The sequence below is a fragment of the Dama dama genome, chromosome 30 (assembly GCF_033118175.1).
Source record: "Dama dama isolate Ldn47 chromosome 30, ASM3311817v1, whole genome shotgun sequence".
NCBI classification, from domain to species: domain Eukaryota; kingdom Metazoa; phylum Chordata; class Mammalia; order Artiodactyla; family Cervidae; genus Dama; species Dama dama.
Window position 1 is genome coordinate 15,476,755 of NC_083710.1, and position 15,069 is coordinate 15,491,823.

Consider the following 15,069-nt stretch of genomic DNA (forward strand, 5'->3'; position numbering starts at 1 on the left):
TCAAAGGGAAAAGGGGAGGGAAAAGTTAAGAGTCTGGGAGTTGGTGATGGACAGGGAGGCCTGGCGTGCTGCGATTCATGGGGTCGCAAAGAGTCGGACACGACTGAGTGACTGAACTGAACTGAACTGAACTGATACTACTATCTATAAAATAAACAACAAGGACCTACTGTATAGAAGAGGGAATTATACTGAAAATTTTGTAACAACCTATAAGGAAAAAGAAGCTGAGAAAGAAGATGTGTGTGTGTGTTTGTGTGTATACGTAACAGAATAACTGTACTCTACACTTGAAGCTAACACAACATTGTAAATCAACTGTACTTCAATTAAAAAAAAAAGCCCATCTACTGGATTCCTAGAGTAGGGAAGACTGAAGGTAGGAGGATGGCAAACAGGACAAAGGGGAACATAAGATGCAATGCTGTATCTTCATTTTCTTTTAGACAATCCATCCACTGAGCTAGAAAGGGCTAAAGACTTACATTAATCCATTGTCTCTACAGTCTTGGATTCCTTTCCATAATTAACCTAAGCAGCACGAACCACTCCCTCTTTCTAAGACTTAAAAACCCTGGACTCCTCCCCTTGTTGAAGTATATTCAGCTTTGGAATACTATTGCCTGGAGGTAGGGGGCTTGTTCTTTTCTTTGCCATCACAATCTCTTCACCTCAGTCTCATTCTGTTGTAAATTACAGTCTCATAATGTTGTAAACCCAACATTATCAATCATTCTAAGAGAAGACTTAATAAAACTGGTGTTCAGAAAGTACTTTAAGCACGAAAACATAATCTAGCAAGAACAGTATTCCTTTATATTCACAGTATTAGGTTCAGTTTACCTCTTAAAACATACCTCACTGTATAACATGTTGATTTTCTGAGCAATGGTTTGCCTCTCTTCCAATGCAAGTTCTTGTAGCTGTTTTTCATCTTGTTTATTCAGACCTACAAACCATCAAATAATAGTAAAAATGTTCAAATGCTCACCAAGAAACTTTTAAATAGCTACCTAATCTCAATTTACTGAATTTTATCTTGTGAAGGCAAGGGATTATAAAAAAGAACTATTAACAATAGTTAGAGAATATCAATTAAGTATTTGGTAAGTATGTCCAAAAAACTTGGGTGAAAACAAGTATAATCTTGCTCCAAAGAGCTGGTGATATGAATGTCTATAAGCAAATATAAAAATCAGTGATGAGATCTTCCCAGCCCAAATAAGCTAAGTTTCAGAGTAAATTGGGGTGACTACTTGTCTAAAGGTCGCAGCCATTGGTTAGCCCACTGAGTACCCTAGCATGGCTAGGACCTCCATTTTTTTAAGTCAGAAATAAGAACTCTAAAAATTTTGAATGCTCTTAAAAATGCTCATCCTTAGTAAACATTTTTTAAAAACACCACATGGGTCAAAAACCCACACATCTTGGCGATCTCTGCTTTATGGAAAGAATGGTTCTTTTCACATTTCAAAGCAGAAAATTAAATCCTGGAACTCACAGAACAAGCTCTCAATGAAATAGTGGCCAAAACAGCGTGAATCCCATAACCTCTGACCCCATTGCTTTAGATGCCTAGAGACTGATGTGTGCTAAATGATTTTTTTTGATTCTTAATAATTAAAAAAATTAGAAATGAAGACTCACAAAAGACAGAAGGCTCTCTAAAATCCTTCTCTAATCATGGAAGTCACCGGGGTCTGGTGGAATTCTATGCCTCATTCAGTCTTTCAACATTTAACACTGGCTCTAGTTGCTGGGGACCCGAGGATGAATAAAACACGGTTCAGGTCTCAAGGGGCTCAGTCTGCTGGCAAAGATGGACACACTCACCTGGTTACAAGAGGTAGTAACAGCGGTGCCACTGAGGCCTGAAGGGTGGTCTAGCCAAAGATTCCTAAATACGGTGCCATCTGAACTGCATCTCTTCCTTGTGTGTGTGTGTGTGTGTGTGTGTGTGTGTGTGTGTGTGTGTGTGTGTGTGTGTGTGTGTGTGTGTGTGTGTGTGTGTGTGTGTGTGTGTGTGTGATCTCAGCTCCCTGACCAGGGATCAGACCCGCACTGCCTGCACTGGGAGGTGAGGTCTCAACCACGGGACCACCAGGAGGTCCCTGGCCTCAGTTTCTAATTATAAATGGCCTGTTGTAGAACTGTACCATCACCGCTGGCCTCGCCTTGTGCCCGTAAGCCTCAGACGGTAGCCAGGCTGCCATGACTCAATGTGTCGGCTGGGTCAAAGGTGTGCCAGAAAAACCTGCTGATTTGCAACCATATAAAATTACTTTCGTGGTCTTTTATTCCTTACTGAACTGTAAAATCCAACCTGTAAAATCAGTTTCACCAGATTCAATTCATTGTCAAGAGATCCAAGAGTCTATCATACCCTGTGTCTGGTGCTGCAGGAAATAAAAATAAGACACAGGCCCTGTACTTGCGGTTCAGGGAAAGGGACTGAAGTTAAGACAATTACATAAAGGATCAGAACACAAACCAGAGAAAGGTAATCATACTTGTTTTACAGAGGGGAGTGAAGCCAAAGTATGATATTCAAGCCATACTTTGTAAGTAGACTGAATTTCAAGAAGATGAAATTGGTGGGTTAACATGAGCAAAGATATGGGATGGTCTGAGTATATCCAGGAAATGGCAAATTGTCTATTTTGGTCAGAAGATAGAACATGCAAAGGGAATTAACAGACTACAGAGAGAGGTGGGGGTCACTCTGCGGGGACTCTTAAATGCCAAGCCAAACAATCTATATTTACAGGCAATGGGATTTACTGAAAATTCAGCAGGAAAGTAGTATAGTTAAGGTTGTACTTAGGCTGGGAACCCCTCATAGCTCAGTTGGTAAAGAATCCACCTGCAATGCAGGAGACCCTGGTTTGATTCCTGGGGCAGGAAGATCCTCTGTAGAAGGGATAGGCTACCCAATCCCAGTATTCTTGGGCTTCCCTTGTGGCTCAGCTGGTACAGAATCTACCTTCAATGCGGGAGACCTGGGTTGGGAAGATCCGCTGGAGAAGGGAAAGGCTACCCACTGCAGTATTCTGGCCTGAAGAATTCCATGGACTGCATAGTCCATGCAAGTCACTAAGAGCTGGACATGACTGAGCGATCACTCACTAGGCTGGAAAAGCTTGGAGATGAGACTACAAGCTAGGAATTTATTGTAGGCATCTTTGATGAGCTATAAGGAAGATATAAAGCAGTGGAAAGAATAGGAGAAGACTCATACAAGATATATTACAGAGGTAGACTCTATATTGGACTTTGAATCCTTGGGCAGTGAATAAGAGTAGCAGCTGTGGAATCTCATTGATTGGGTTCAAATCCCTGCTCCTCTCTGGACTAGCTAAGTGACCTTTGGCATTTTAACCTCTCAGTTTCTTCATCTATAAAGTGGGAATATTAATAAAAATTCCTACCTCATAAGGTCATTGTGAGCATTCGAATGAGATTAATATTTGCAAAATACTTAGGTTAGTGCCTGACACATAATAAGACTTAGTAAATGTAGCTATTATCACTATTATTATAAAACAGCAGAACTGTAGCAGAAACTTTAGGAGCAATCTACTAATTGAATCTACTAAAATTGCATGATACAAACATGGCTGAAAGAGTTTGCGTCAGTTTAATTTGGAAAACATTTAGTAAGCTCCTATTATGTGCAATAGGGTTCGATCCCTGGTTTGGGAAGATTCCCTGGAGAGGGAAATGGCAACCCACTCCAGTATTCTTGCCTGGAAAATTCCATGGACAGACGAGCCTGGCAGGCTACATACAGTCCATGGGGTCGCAAAGAGTTGGACATGACTGAGTGACTAACATGCATAATATGTGCAAGCAACTTTCCCAAATAATTACAAATTTGAGAGGAATTATGCAAAGGAGTAAAAAATAATACATATTAAAAGAGGTGAGAAGGGCTTCCCTGGTGGTCCAGTGGTTAAGAATCCGCCTTGCAATGCAGGGGGCATGGGTTAATCCCGGGTCTGGGAAGATCCCACAAGCTGCGGGGCAACTAAGCTTGTGCACAACTACTGAAGCCCCCAAGCCCTAGGGCTTGTGCTCCACAAAAAGAGAAGCCAGCACAATGAGAAGCCCGTGCACCGCAACTAGAGAGCGGTCCTGGAACTAGAGAAAGACTGTACACAGCAAGAAACACCCAGTGCAGCCAACAATAAAATAAATACATAAAAAATTTTAAAAATATATGCATATTAAAAGAAAAAGAGGTAAGAAACTCACAGGACCACTAATAGAAGGCAGAAAAAGGTTAAGGGTTTGGACATCCAGGACTTTACAGGTATAACTGTGATTGGCTGCAATATTGCTTAACATCTCTAAGGCTTAATGAAACAGGATGATACACAGAATAAAACTTATAAACTAAACTAAAAGCTAATAGCAAAGTAAGTGTTGAATCCCAGGTTAATCCATTATACTTTTTTCTCAACTTCTATATATTTTGGAAACTGTTTATAAAAGAAAAATGTTAAGACAATAATATTAAGAGATACTAAAATTGAAAATTAACACCTCTCACATCATGTATATAAAATTAACTCAAATAGATCAATGACCTAAATATAATGGCTAAAAATATAAAACTCTTGGAGTAAAACACAGATCTGAATCTTTGTGACTGTGGGTTTCTTAGATATGGCACCAAAACACAAACAAGAGGGAAGAAAAAAAGATAAACCTCATCAAAATTAAAAACAGTGGTGCTTCAAAGGACGGCACTCAGAATGGAAGAAAAATTCTCAAAATAATGTATCTGATAAGGAACTTATATCTATAACATAAAGAACTCTTACAACTCAATAACAAAAAAGACAACTCAATTAAAAAATGGGCAAAGGATTTAAGAGTCATTTATCCAAAGGTGACATACAATAGGTACATTCATCAGAGAAATGAAAGTCAAAATCACAGTAAGATACCATTTCATACACTAGAATGGATAGAATCACAAAAGTGGATCACAAAGGTTGGAGAGGATGTGGAGAAACCTGAACTCTCATACATGGGAGATGGAATGTAAAATGGTGCAGCCACTTAGGAAAACCTGTCAGGCAGTTCCTCAAAAGATTAAACCTGGAGTTACCACACAACAATATATGTCCACACAAAAACTCGTACACAAGTATTCGTAACAGCATTGTGCATAGTAACCAAAAAGTGGAAACAAATCAATAACCAACAACTGATGAATGGATAAATAAAATGTGAGATATCTATACAATGGGACATAATTCATCAATAAAAAGAAATGAAGCCCAGAAACATGCTACAATGAAATTGTACCTTAAACATATCCTAAGTGAAAGAAGCCAATCACATAAGGTAACATATTGGATGATTCCATTTATATAAAATGCCTGAAATAAGTAACTGGGTAGAGACGGAAAGTAAGGCTTGTAGGGATGGCGGGATTGGGATGAGATGGCTAAAGGGTGCAGGGTTTCCTCTGAGGGTGATGAAACAATTCCCGTACTACACGAGCCCTCTGATGGGGTAGAAATTGTAGTTTTGAGTCCATGGTATGAGGCATCTAAGACAGTGCTCAACAAAGATCTATTCAATAAATTAAAGCTTCTGAAAAGGTCAGTATTCAGTCTCCCAGACCTTAACAGCATCTCGGCAAGTACCATGAGGACCTCAGTCTCATAGTAGGAGTTACTCTTTAGAAACTGTCAGACACCCAGACTACAGTACTGAATCCTGTCCTTTCCAATTGTAGGGCTTATTACTTGTTGGTTTTTTAAGAGCTCGAGTTCAATATAGCTTTAACTTAGAGACTCAATCCTGTACTTGTACACACACACATCTTTTACCTACTTTTACACATTGATTCTAATTCTTCAATGGCTTGTTTAGCCTCCTGAATTTCTTTGTAAATGACCGCAAGCGGGGCCAGCTCAGCATGCCGTCGAGTCAAGGACCTCCGGTCCCCTTCACTGGCAGAGATGTGTTGCAAACAGTGATCAAGTGTTTGGTACTCCTTACTCAGGTCCTCCATATATTTTTGTAGTGCTTTATGCTTCCAGAGCATGCTGGTATCTTGATGACAGTATCTCCTGGAGCAATTCTTACTTAACAGACGATGGAGAACATGATTCCTGTTTCGCCTAAAGACCCACAGCCTTGTGTCAAGAGGGATCTGTGTAAGCTGATGAGAATGGTGATGGACGTGGCACTGGAGGTGACCATTAAGAGACAGATGTCTAAAAAGCCAAGCAAATAGGTGACGATTCATCTCAGCATCTGAAACAAAATAAGTGCAAGTTGAAAAATATCAACTCCACAGACAGAAAAACTAGAAGGAACCTCAAGCAATCTAGCTCAGTTCACTGCCTCAGCCAGCTCCAAACATAGTCCCCAAATTCAATAATCCACAAAGGAAAATGATTCTTCAAATCTCTGTCAAACAAAATAAATGAAGACAGCACTGTTTTCCACCCACTCACCATATATAGTTAACTAAGGCAAATGAGTAAGAGTATAATGAATAAATATATCAATAGAATAGGTTGTATCACCTATTTCTTATAACATATCCAGAATCTAAAATTGAGTGTGTGAATAAGCACAAGTACAAAATAACCATGCAAACTTAGGTGGCTCACATATTAACAGATTTTTTAATTTGAAGGAAATACTACTTCCTTGTCTAACACTTTAATTTTAGGTACCCAGATGCCCAAGGAGTCAAGTAACTTAATCATGATTATTCATTTTACCAGTTTCAGGCAGAGTTGAGGTGAATACAAGTTGCCTGTTCAGAGCTCAGTGTTTTTCATTCCCAACTATGCAATCTCTCTTCAAAGATGCTTCCCTTTTAGCTGAGATTCAATGGATAAAAACATTACATATTGATAGTAAAAAATGTAGAAATTTGGCTTAAAAAAAAAAGACAATGAAGCTAATTATACTAAATGAAAAAAGCAGATTCAAAAACAATATATTATCAATTAGGTTTTCAAAATTTCTACAGTATACACAATACATGGATTTATGGGGACATAACCCCTCATAATTGAGGAAGATTTTTATTTTGAAAAAGGAAAACTAGATAAAAATACACACCAAAATGTTAATATTATGGTCTCTAGTTGTGAGATTATGGATACTTTTTCTTTTTCCCCTACTTTTTAGTGTTTTCTGAATTTCCTATACATGCAGCACATAGTATTTTTACAATCAAGGAAAAAATTAATTAAAAAATTACAAGTTAGGTGAATTTGGCTGTGTCCAATAACTATCTCTTCTCCTTCCCTCTAACAGAGATAACTAAAAGAGCTAACGAAGGTACACAATTGTGATTGTTGAATAAGAAAGGGAGAAGATAAAATGTTCTAAGAAAAATACTTTGCCCCTAGAATCCTGAGGTTCGAATTTGAAATAAGGGTCAAAACTGATCAGAATCAACCTTTATTATCTCCAGTGTTCCTACTATGCTAGGTGTTATTAATATATTAGTTCAGTTTATCATTGTAAGTTGGCTAACTTGGATATCATTATTTCCTAGGAAATAGAATGGTGTCTAACATATTCAAAGTTTGCAGGGTTCTGCTAACAAAATGTAACTTAATCACACTCTAAAAAGGGCACCAATGTCCAGTAGTCACAAATGCTAGTCCTCCAGCAGGAGTTACTACTCGTCTTCACATTGAGACAGGCTGGGAGCCCCTTGGTGCATGGCTACCATGCTTGCACCTGGACAAACACCTCCAGGAGCAACAAAATAGGAAGAACTGTAAGGGACTTAAAATAACTGCATGCATGCGCAAGTTGGGGCAAACTCTGAACAACTAGATACAGAGACCAAAAAGCCCCAACTGCCACCTCCCAAGAGCCTGAAGAGCTGGGAGTAAAAGCATGGTACTGGGCTTGACCCCTCAAAGGGATGGACAGACCACTTAAGCTACCCCCGCTTCCGACCCTCGGACACGAACAAGCTCGCCTATCTCTCTCCACCCCCAGCAAGTGAGCAAGGAAGCAAACTTGTTCTGGCTGCCCCCTGCTGTAGCAGGAGCCTCAGTAAAGCCTTGTCTCAATTTCCTGACTAGCCTCTTTACACTTTCTAGTAATTAAGGAGGCCAAAAACCCTGATGGGTAGCAACATCTAGTCTCCATCACAAAAGGTGTGTTCATTTGAAAAAGGACAGAGAAAACAACGGCAAAAAGCTTTTTGTTGAAACACTTCTAGCTAAAGTTCCTTTTTAGAAATAGTTAGTAGAAGGGGTAGGACAGAGGGTGAGATGTCTGGATGGCATCATCGACTCAATGGACAGGAGTCTAGGCAAACTCCCAGAGATAGTGAAGGGCAGCGAAGCCTGGTGAAGGGTCGGACACCACTGAGCGGCACAATAAGTGAAATACCTCTCTAGGTCGTGAACTTCAATGCTAAGTAACCCCCAGGACCTTCACCCTCTAGGGTTATATATACCTGAGAACTGCAAGTCTTCTCCATCACCCCTCAGCCCCTCGCCCCCATACACACAAACAGTTAACAAGATTAATCTGAAATTCTAGGAACGCTCAGCCTCTGCAACTCAGAAGCTACATTAAGCCGGCACGAGGGTATCACGTGTAAGTTACGCTATGTTATTCGGTATCAGGAATGATCCCAAATGGAGGCACCATGGGATGGGAAAAAGCTAGAGAAAGAAAATAGACTTTTAAGATCAGGAAAGAGAAATGAACTCTGAGTACTTAAAAAAAATTAAGGACACTAGGTTTCCTTACTGAAGTCGGAACCTTCTGTGATCCACTACATTTCAGCCCAGCGGTCACCGGATCCCTTTCACCTCCGGGTTCACCCAGTCTGGGTAAGAGCCCGACCCCGCCTCCTCGGGCGTCTCCACTCCTCTGCGGAAGAGGAGTCCTTGAGTGTGCGCAACAAGCTAACAGAGGAAACAACAGAGAAAACGATACAGCAAGAAAACTCCCCACGAGACGGCCGTGGGCTTGCTCATCTGGAGTCGGAACCCAAAGTGTGGCTTGCCAGGGGAGGGAGAGGGGAGGTGTGCGGGGAACAGGGGCCCGCGTGTTGAATGAACCACGACTCCCGGGAGCGCCGGCCCGGGAATCCTGGGAGTTGTAGTTTCTGTCCGACAGGCGCTCCGCCCCCAACCCCCTAGACGGAAGCTGCAGCTTCGGTTTTCACAGCTTCAGGCGAGCTCAGAAGGGAGGTTCTCTACAGTTCTGATTAAGAGCTCAAGATACACAAAAATTTCCTTACATGTGGAGCCACTCGAGCAGAGATTCCTGATTTTTTTTTTTAAATGAGGATTCGAAAGTTTACAGGATTCTGAACGTCAATAGCTGTACTTCTCAGCTTTCCTTGCCTGAGAAAATACCTAATGGCTAATTGAGACTGTACATGTATATCTTTAAAAAGATCATACCAGTGCTCAGATAGCGAGTTGTGTTCCACACTTTGTGACCCCCATGGACTATAGGCTTCCAGGCTCCGGTGTCCATTCTCCAGGCAAGAATACTGGAGTGGTTGCCATTTCCTCCTCCAGGGGGTCTTCCCTACACTGGTCAAGCCCTGGTCTCCCACATTGCAGGCAGATTCTTTGCCACTAGCACCACCTGGGAAGCCCTAAATGTCGTAAGGAGGATCCAAAATATGGGAGACAATATATAGTCACTAGTCAGTGACTTTATATCTGTTGTATATGCATAAAAAGAATTTGGGGGCTCAATTTAGGTTTGTAAACCATGAGTTAAGTAAAGCATTAAAAAACATAAATAATAAACGATTCCAGCAAAATGCAAATATATTGCCTTACTTTAAATATTCAAGTAGGATACTTATTTACATTGCAGATCACATTTACAAGTCATTTGAACTCTGTGCCTCAGTATTTCTTCCTGAAAAGCAGAGGCAACAAGAATTCCATATTACCAACTTCACAGAATATTTTCTTAGGTTATGAACATAAATATAAAAAGGGGAATTAGGCATAAATATAAATATCTAAATTTATTATCTATTTCAAGGTATCCACTTCTACCAACTACATATTGGATACTATTCTAAATGGCTTAAGCCTTTTATTTAATTTAATCCTTACAACAACCCTAAAATAACCCATTTTGCATAAGAGAAAACTATGGCACAGAGAGTTTTAGTAACTTGTCTAAGGAAAAGAACTAGTGATAGAGCTTACCTGTCTTGATAATCTATGGCTCTTAAGCTCTGATACTAGCTCCCTCCTCCAGAAAAAAAAGAAAGGAAAGCATTCAGTCATTCATTCAGTAGATATGGAGCACTACTTGTGTGCTTCTCACTGTTCTAGATGTGAGAATTTAGCAATGAATAGAAAAGACAAAAGTCTTTGACCTCACAAATTCCAGAAACTGAAAGTCACTCAGTCATGTCTGACTCTTTGCAACCCCATGGACTTCTCCAGGTAAGAACACTGGAGTGGCTAGATGTTCCCTTCTCCAGGGGATCTTCCCAACCCAGGGATCGAACCCAGGTCTCCTGCACTGCAAGCAAATTCTTAACCAGTTGAGCCACCAAGGAAGCCCTGCAAATTCCAGAGGAACCACATAAACCATTCTCCTAAATTATTCAACAAAATCTTTTGACTTTTTATTTTGATATCTTATTCAAATATATAACTTAAGTAGTACATTTAAGGCTTTCTTCTTAAAAAGTAAACCTTAGGGCTATGGACTGAATTGTAACCATTCCAAATTCAATTTATTAAAGCTAACACTGCTGACAAAGGTCTGTATCGTCAAAGCTATGGTTTCTCCAGCAGTCATGTACAGATGTGAGAGTTGAAGCATAAAGAAGGCTGAGTGCCAAAGAATTGATGCTTTTGAACTGTGGTGTTGGAGAAGACTCTTAGAGTCCCTTGGACAGAAGGGAGATCAAACCAGTCAATCCTGAAGGAAATCAACCCTGAATATTCACTGGAAGGACTGATGCTGAAGCTGAGGCTTCAATACTTTGGCTACCTGATGCAGTGAGCCACCGCACTGGAAAAGACCCTGATGCTGGGAAAGACTGAGGGCAGGAGGAGAAGGGGATAACAGACGACGAGATGGTTGGGTGGCATCACTAACTCAAAGGACATGAATTTGAGAGAACTCCAGGAGACGGTGAAGGACAGGGAAGCCTGGTGTATGCACTTCATGGGGTTGCAAAGGGTCGGACATGACTTAGTGACTGAACAACAACAGCAATGCAAATACATAACTTAAGTAGTACATATAAAGCTTTCTTTTTAAAAAATAAGCCTTGGTGCTGTGGATGAATTGCATCCCTCCCAAATTCAATATACTAAGGCTAACCTTCCAATATGACTGTACTGGAGATAAGGCCTTTAAGGTAATTAAGTGAAATGAGGTCATATAAGTGGAACCCTATTCTGATATCTTACAAGAAGACACCAGAGAGCTGCATAGTCTCTCTCGATTCCCTTCTCTTTCACAAGAAATGCAAAGAGGTCACGTGAGCAAACAGCAAGATAATAGCCACCTACAAGTCAGGAGAAGAGGCCTCAGAATGAAACCTACCTTGCCAGCACCCTGCTCTTGGACTTGCCAGCCTCCAAAATGTCTTACACATTTAATATGTAAAAATTTATTGTGAGGTACATAAAACTTTATATACTTTATGTTATTTATCTATTTAAAAAATCATTAAAGAGAATAAACATTGTTTCCTACTCCATGTTTTTTAAAGAAAGTAATGTGGCTACGATTGTATTAATTAGTATGCAAAGATGTCCACAATATATTTAGTAAAAGGATTTTTAAAAAACTTATCAAACTATTCTATTTTAAAAATATATATGATGTATATTTACTTAAAAGTCTGGTGGAGGGTTCAGTGGTTAGGACTTCTGCTTTCACTGCTGTTGCCCCAGGTTCAATCCCTGCTCAGGAAACTAAGATCCTGCAAGTCATCCGGAGAGACCCCCACAAAAAAAAAGTTGGTGGAATATAGGTAAACTCTACTTTCCTTTTTATAATATTACAAATTTCCAGAAATTTTGTGATGGTTATTGTAAGCAAGAAAGCTATAAAATTAAAAAAAAAAGACATTCTTTCATATTTGATTGAAAAGCCTTATGGAAGTTATTGTTGAATCATTCTATGAAGTTATGAAGTTATATTTCCAAATGTTCTGATATATTACAGAAAAAAAGTTTCCAGAAGTAGTAATAACAGAGGTTTATTCAGTGGGGGAAAAAAATAGCATTTTGATTAAATTAGAAAAGCATATTTCTCACAATCAAGTCAACTATGAACAGTTTTTTTGTTGAATGAGTTTGTAATGGGCAATGCAATTTGGTATCTCTTTGTCAGAAACGAAATGACCTGCTCCCTCCTACCCCCACCCCATCTTGGAGCATGCTAAGACACCAAAATTCATGGGGCCATTTTTCAGCTCCATTTAGAGCAAAATCTGCCCCAAGCCCAAAGGGGTAGGGAATGGAGATGTTCACTTGACTTCCTCTCAGAGACGTTCGGATTGTTTTAAAGGTTCTGAGGATACTCCTGTGCATACAGTGCTAACAGGAGGTTTTTGTTTGTTTAAGATTTGTTTACTTATTTATTTTTGGCTGTGCTGGCTCTTCATTGCTGCGTGTGGGCTTTCTCTAGTTGCGGTGCATGGGTTTCTCATTGTGGCGGCTTCTCTTGTTGCTGAGCACGGACTCTAGGCACCTGGGCTTCTGTAGCTGTGGCTCACCGGCTTCGTTGCTCTGTGGCATGTAGAATTTTCCTGGACCAGGAACTGATGCCTTGTCCCAGCGTCCCCTGCATTGGCATGCAGATTCTTAACCCCCAGGGAAGCCAATAGGAGGTTGATTTGTGCCCTTCTGCAGAGATTTCTCATCAATAAAGTGTCTGCTTAGGGCTTTCCAAGAGAGAAGCAGAGCAGTAGACTTTCCTTAGCCCTGGATGTTCCTTGGGGAGCTCGACAAGGGTAGGTGTAGAGACTGTTCCAGGTTAAGCTGAAACCTTTGGTCCTATGTGGGAAATTTACAAAGGCACTGGAAGCCGCGTTAAATCCCAGTTCACAAGCTATAGTACATGATACTTTTCTGGTTCCCTGGAGTTTGGCCTCTTGACCACATCTTGAGACATTTCACGGTGGGAAGACCGGCAACAGCCTGGGATTTTAATCAGATATATTGCTACTAGAGGAAAAAGTGAAAGAAGTTATTTAGCAATTTAATACAAAACTCAATCTCTCAATAAGATGGTAAAGTAGAAAAACAAAGATTATTCTTTTTGTATTCTCATAAACAATCTTTCCTGAGAGAAGTGGATTATGAAGAATGAAAAGCCAGCATTTCTTATTTTCATACATTCATTCAAGTTCTCAAATTTTTCGGCGCTTGAAAAAAATAAAGCTAACAAACACGCCACCTGCTGGCGTTAACTGAGACTAGATCACAGATAATGATCACAGTCAAGAGGTATTTAAGAGGTCTTGAAATGTCAACTTATACTGTATTCCTTTTACTCTTCAAAAAAAAAAAAAAGGCAGATCCCGGAAACTCATCTTTTATCCCGTAAACTGGTATTACCCTAGGATGAGGTCAGCTTTGTTAACAAGCTCGTTTCCTGTTGTCTCCTACAACTTCTTGAAATTTCATCTCTTCTCTTTTTCAACCTAAGTTTCAGGCCAAGTATTTTTCTTAAATTTTTTACTTCAGTTTTGAATTCTACATTTCAAATTTTCATTTCAATGAATTTTGTCTTTCCATCTTTTTCTACTAACAGTAGTCTTCAAATATCCTTTATACGCATTAAAGTACTTTCCAACTTACATCCAAATCCTCCATCGAGGAATACTCTGTAATCTATACTCTGTGTGTAAATAGATATCTTTTTCTTTTTATTATGAAAATTTTCAAACATGTTCAAAAACAGAACAGTGAACTGACCCCCTCTGCATTCACTATGAATTCTCAATGTTATCAGCTCAGTTTTACCTGTCCTCCTCCATCTACCTTCTCATACTCACTGGATTAATTTGAAACAAATATAAAACATCTTAATTTTCATATGTAAATATTTTTGTATATAAGTCCAGAAGATAAAGACTTTTAAATCATATGATCATTCTTAAAAATTAAAAATAATTTTCTAACATCAAATATCTACTTGTGTGCTCAACTGCTCAGTCATGTCCGACTCTTCGTGATCCCATGGACTGTAGCCCATAAGGTTCCTCTGCCATGGAATTTTCCAGGCAAGAATACTGGAGTGGGTTACCATTTCCTACTCTAGGGGATCTTTCCGGCCCAGGAATTGAACCAGCATCCCTTGGGTCTCCTGCATTGGCAGGCAGATTTGTTACCACGGCACGACCTGGGAAACCCATTAAATAGCTAGTCAATGTTAAATTTATGTGATTGTGTCAGGTGTTTTCCCCCTTTTTCTTATTCTTTTCTTTCTTTTTGGCAGTTTCTTTATTCATGTGAAAATGGAAGTGTCAGTCACTCAGTAGCCTCTGACTCTTTTCGACCCCATAGACTGTAGCCTCTGTCCAAGGAATTCTCCAGGCCAGAATACTGGAGTACGTAGCCATTTCCTTCTCCAGGGGGTCTTTCTGACCCAGGGATTGAATCCAGGTCTCTTGCATTGCAGGCAGATTATTAATGTCTGAGCCACCAGGGAATCCCCCTTAATCACTGATGGAGGAATTAATTCTGCATAGGCTAGTTCACTTCAGTCACTCGGTCATGTCCGACTCTTTGCAACCCCATGGACTGCAGCACGCCAGGCTTCCCTGTGCATCACCAACTCCCAGAGATTGCTCAAACTCATGTCCATCCAGTCGGTGATGTCATCGAATCATCTCATCCTCTGTCCTCCCCTTCTCCTCCTGCCTTCAATCTTTCCCAGCATCAGGGTCTTTTCCAAGGAGTCAGTTGTTCACATCAGGTGGCCAAAGTATTGGAATTTCAGCTCCAGCATCAGTCCTTCCAATGAAATATTCAGGACTGATTTCCCTTAGGATTGACTGGTTTGATCTCCTTGCAGTTCAAGGGACTCTCAAAAGACTAGAAGTCT

General features: G+C 40.1%; 1 protein-coding gene across 5 annotated transcripts in view; it reads right to left on the reverse strand.

The window, feature by feature from the left end:
- The window catches only part of MTRF1 (mitochondrial translation release factor 1), a 55,383-nt gene that overhangs the window by 29,972 nt on the left and 10,342 nt on the right, over window positions 1–15,069 (reverse strand). For 3 of the 5 annotated variants that reach the window (XM_061133444.1, XM_061133441.1, XM_061133445.1), the window contains exons 1-3: window positions 8,761–8,896; window positions 5,851–6,276; window positions 858–949 (exon numbers count right to left, since the gene is read on the reverse strand). In XM_061133444.1, the coding sequence (XP_060989427.1) occupies window positions 858–949; window positions 5,851–6,268 (510 nt within the window). In that variant the 5' untranslated portion in view covers window positions 6,269–6,276; window positions 8,761–8,896. Of the gene's footprint in view, window positions 1–857; window positions 950–5,850; window positions 6,277–6,752; window positions 6,855–8,760; window positions 8,904–15,069 lie in introns of those variants that run through there. The other 2 variants (XM_061133442.1, XM_061133443.1) reach the window with 2 other exon arrangements.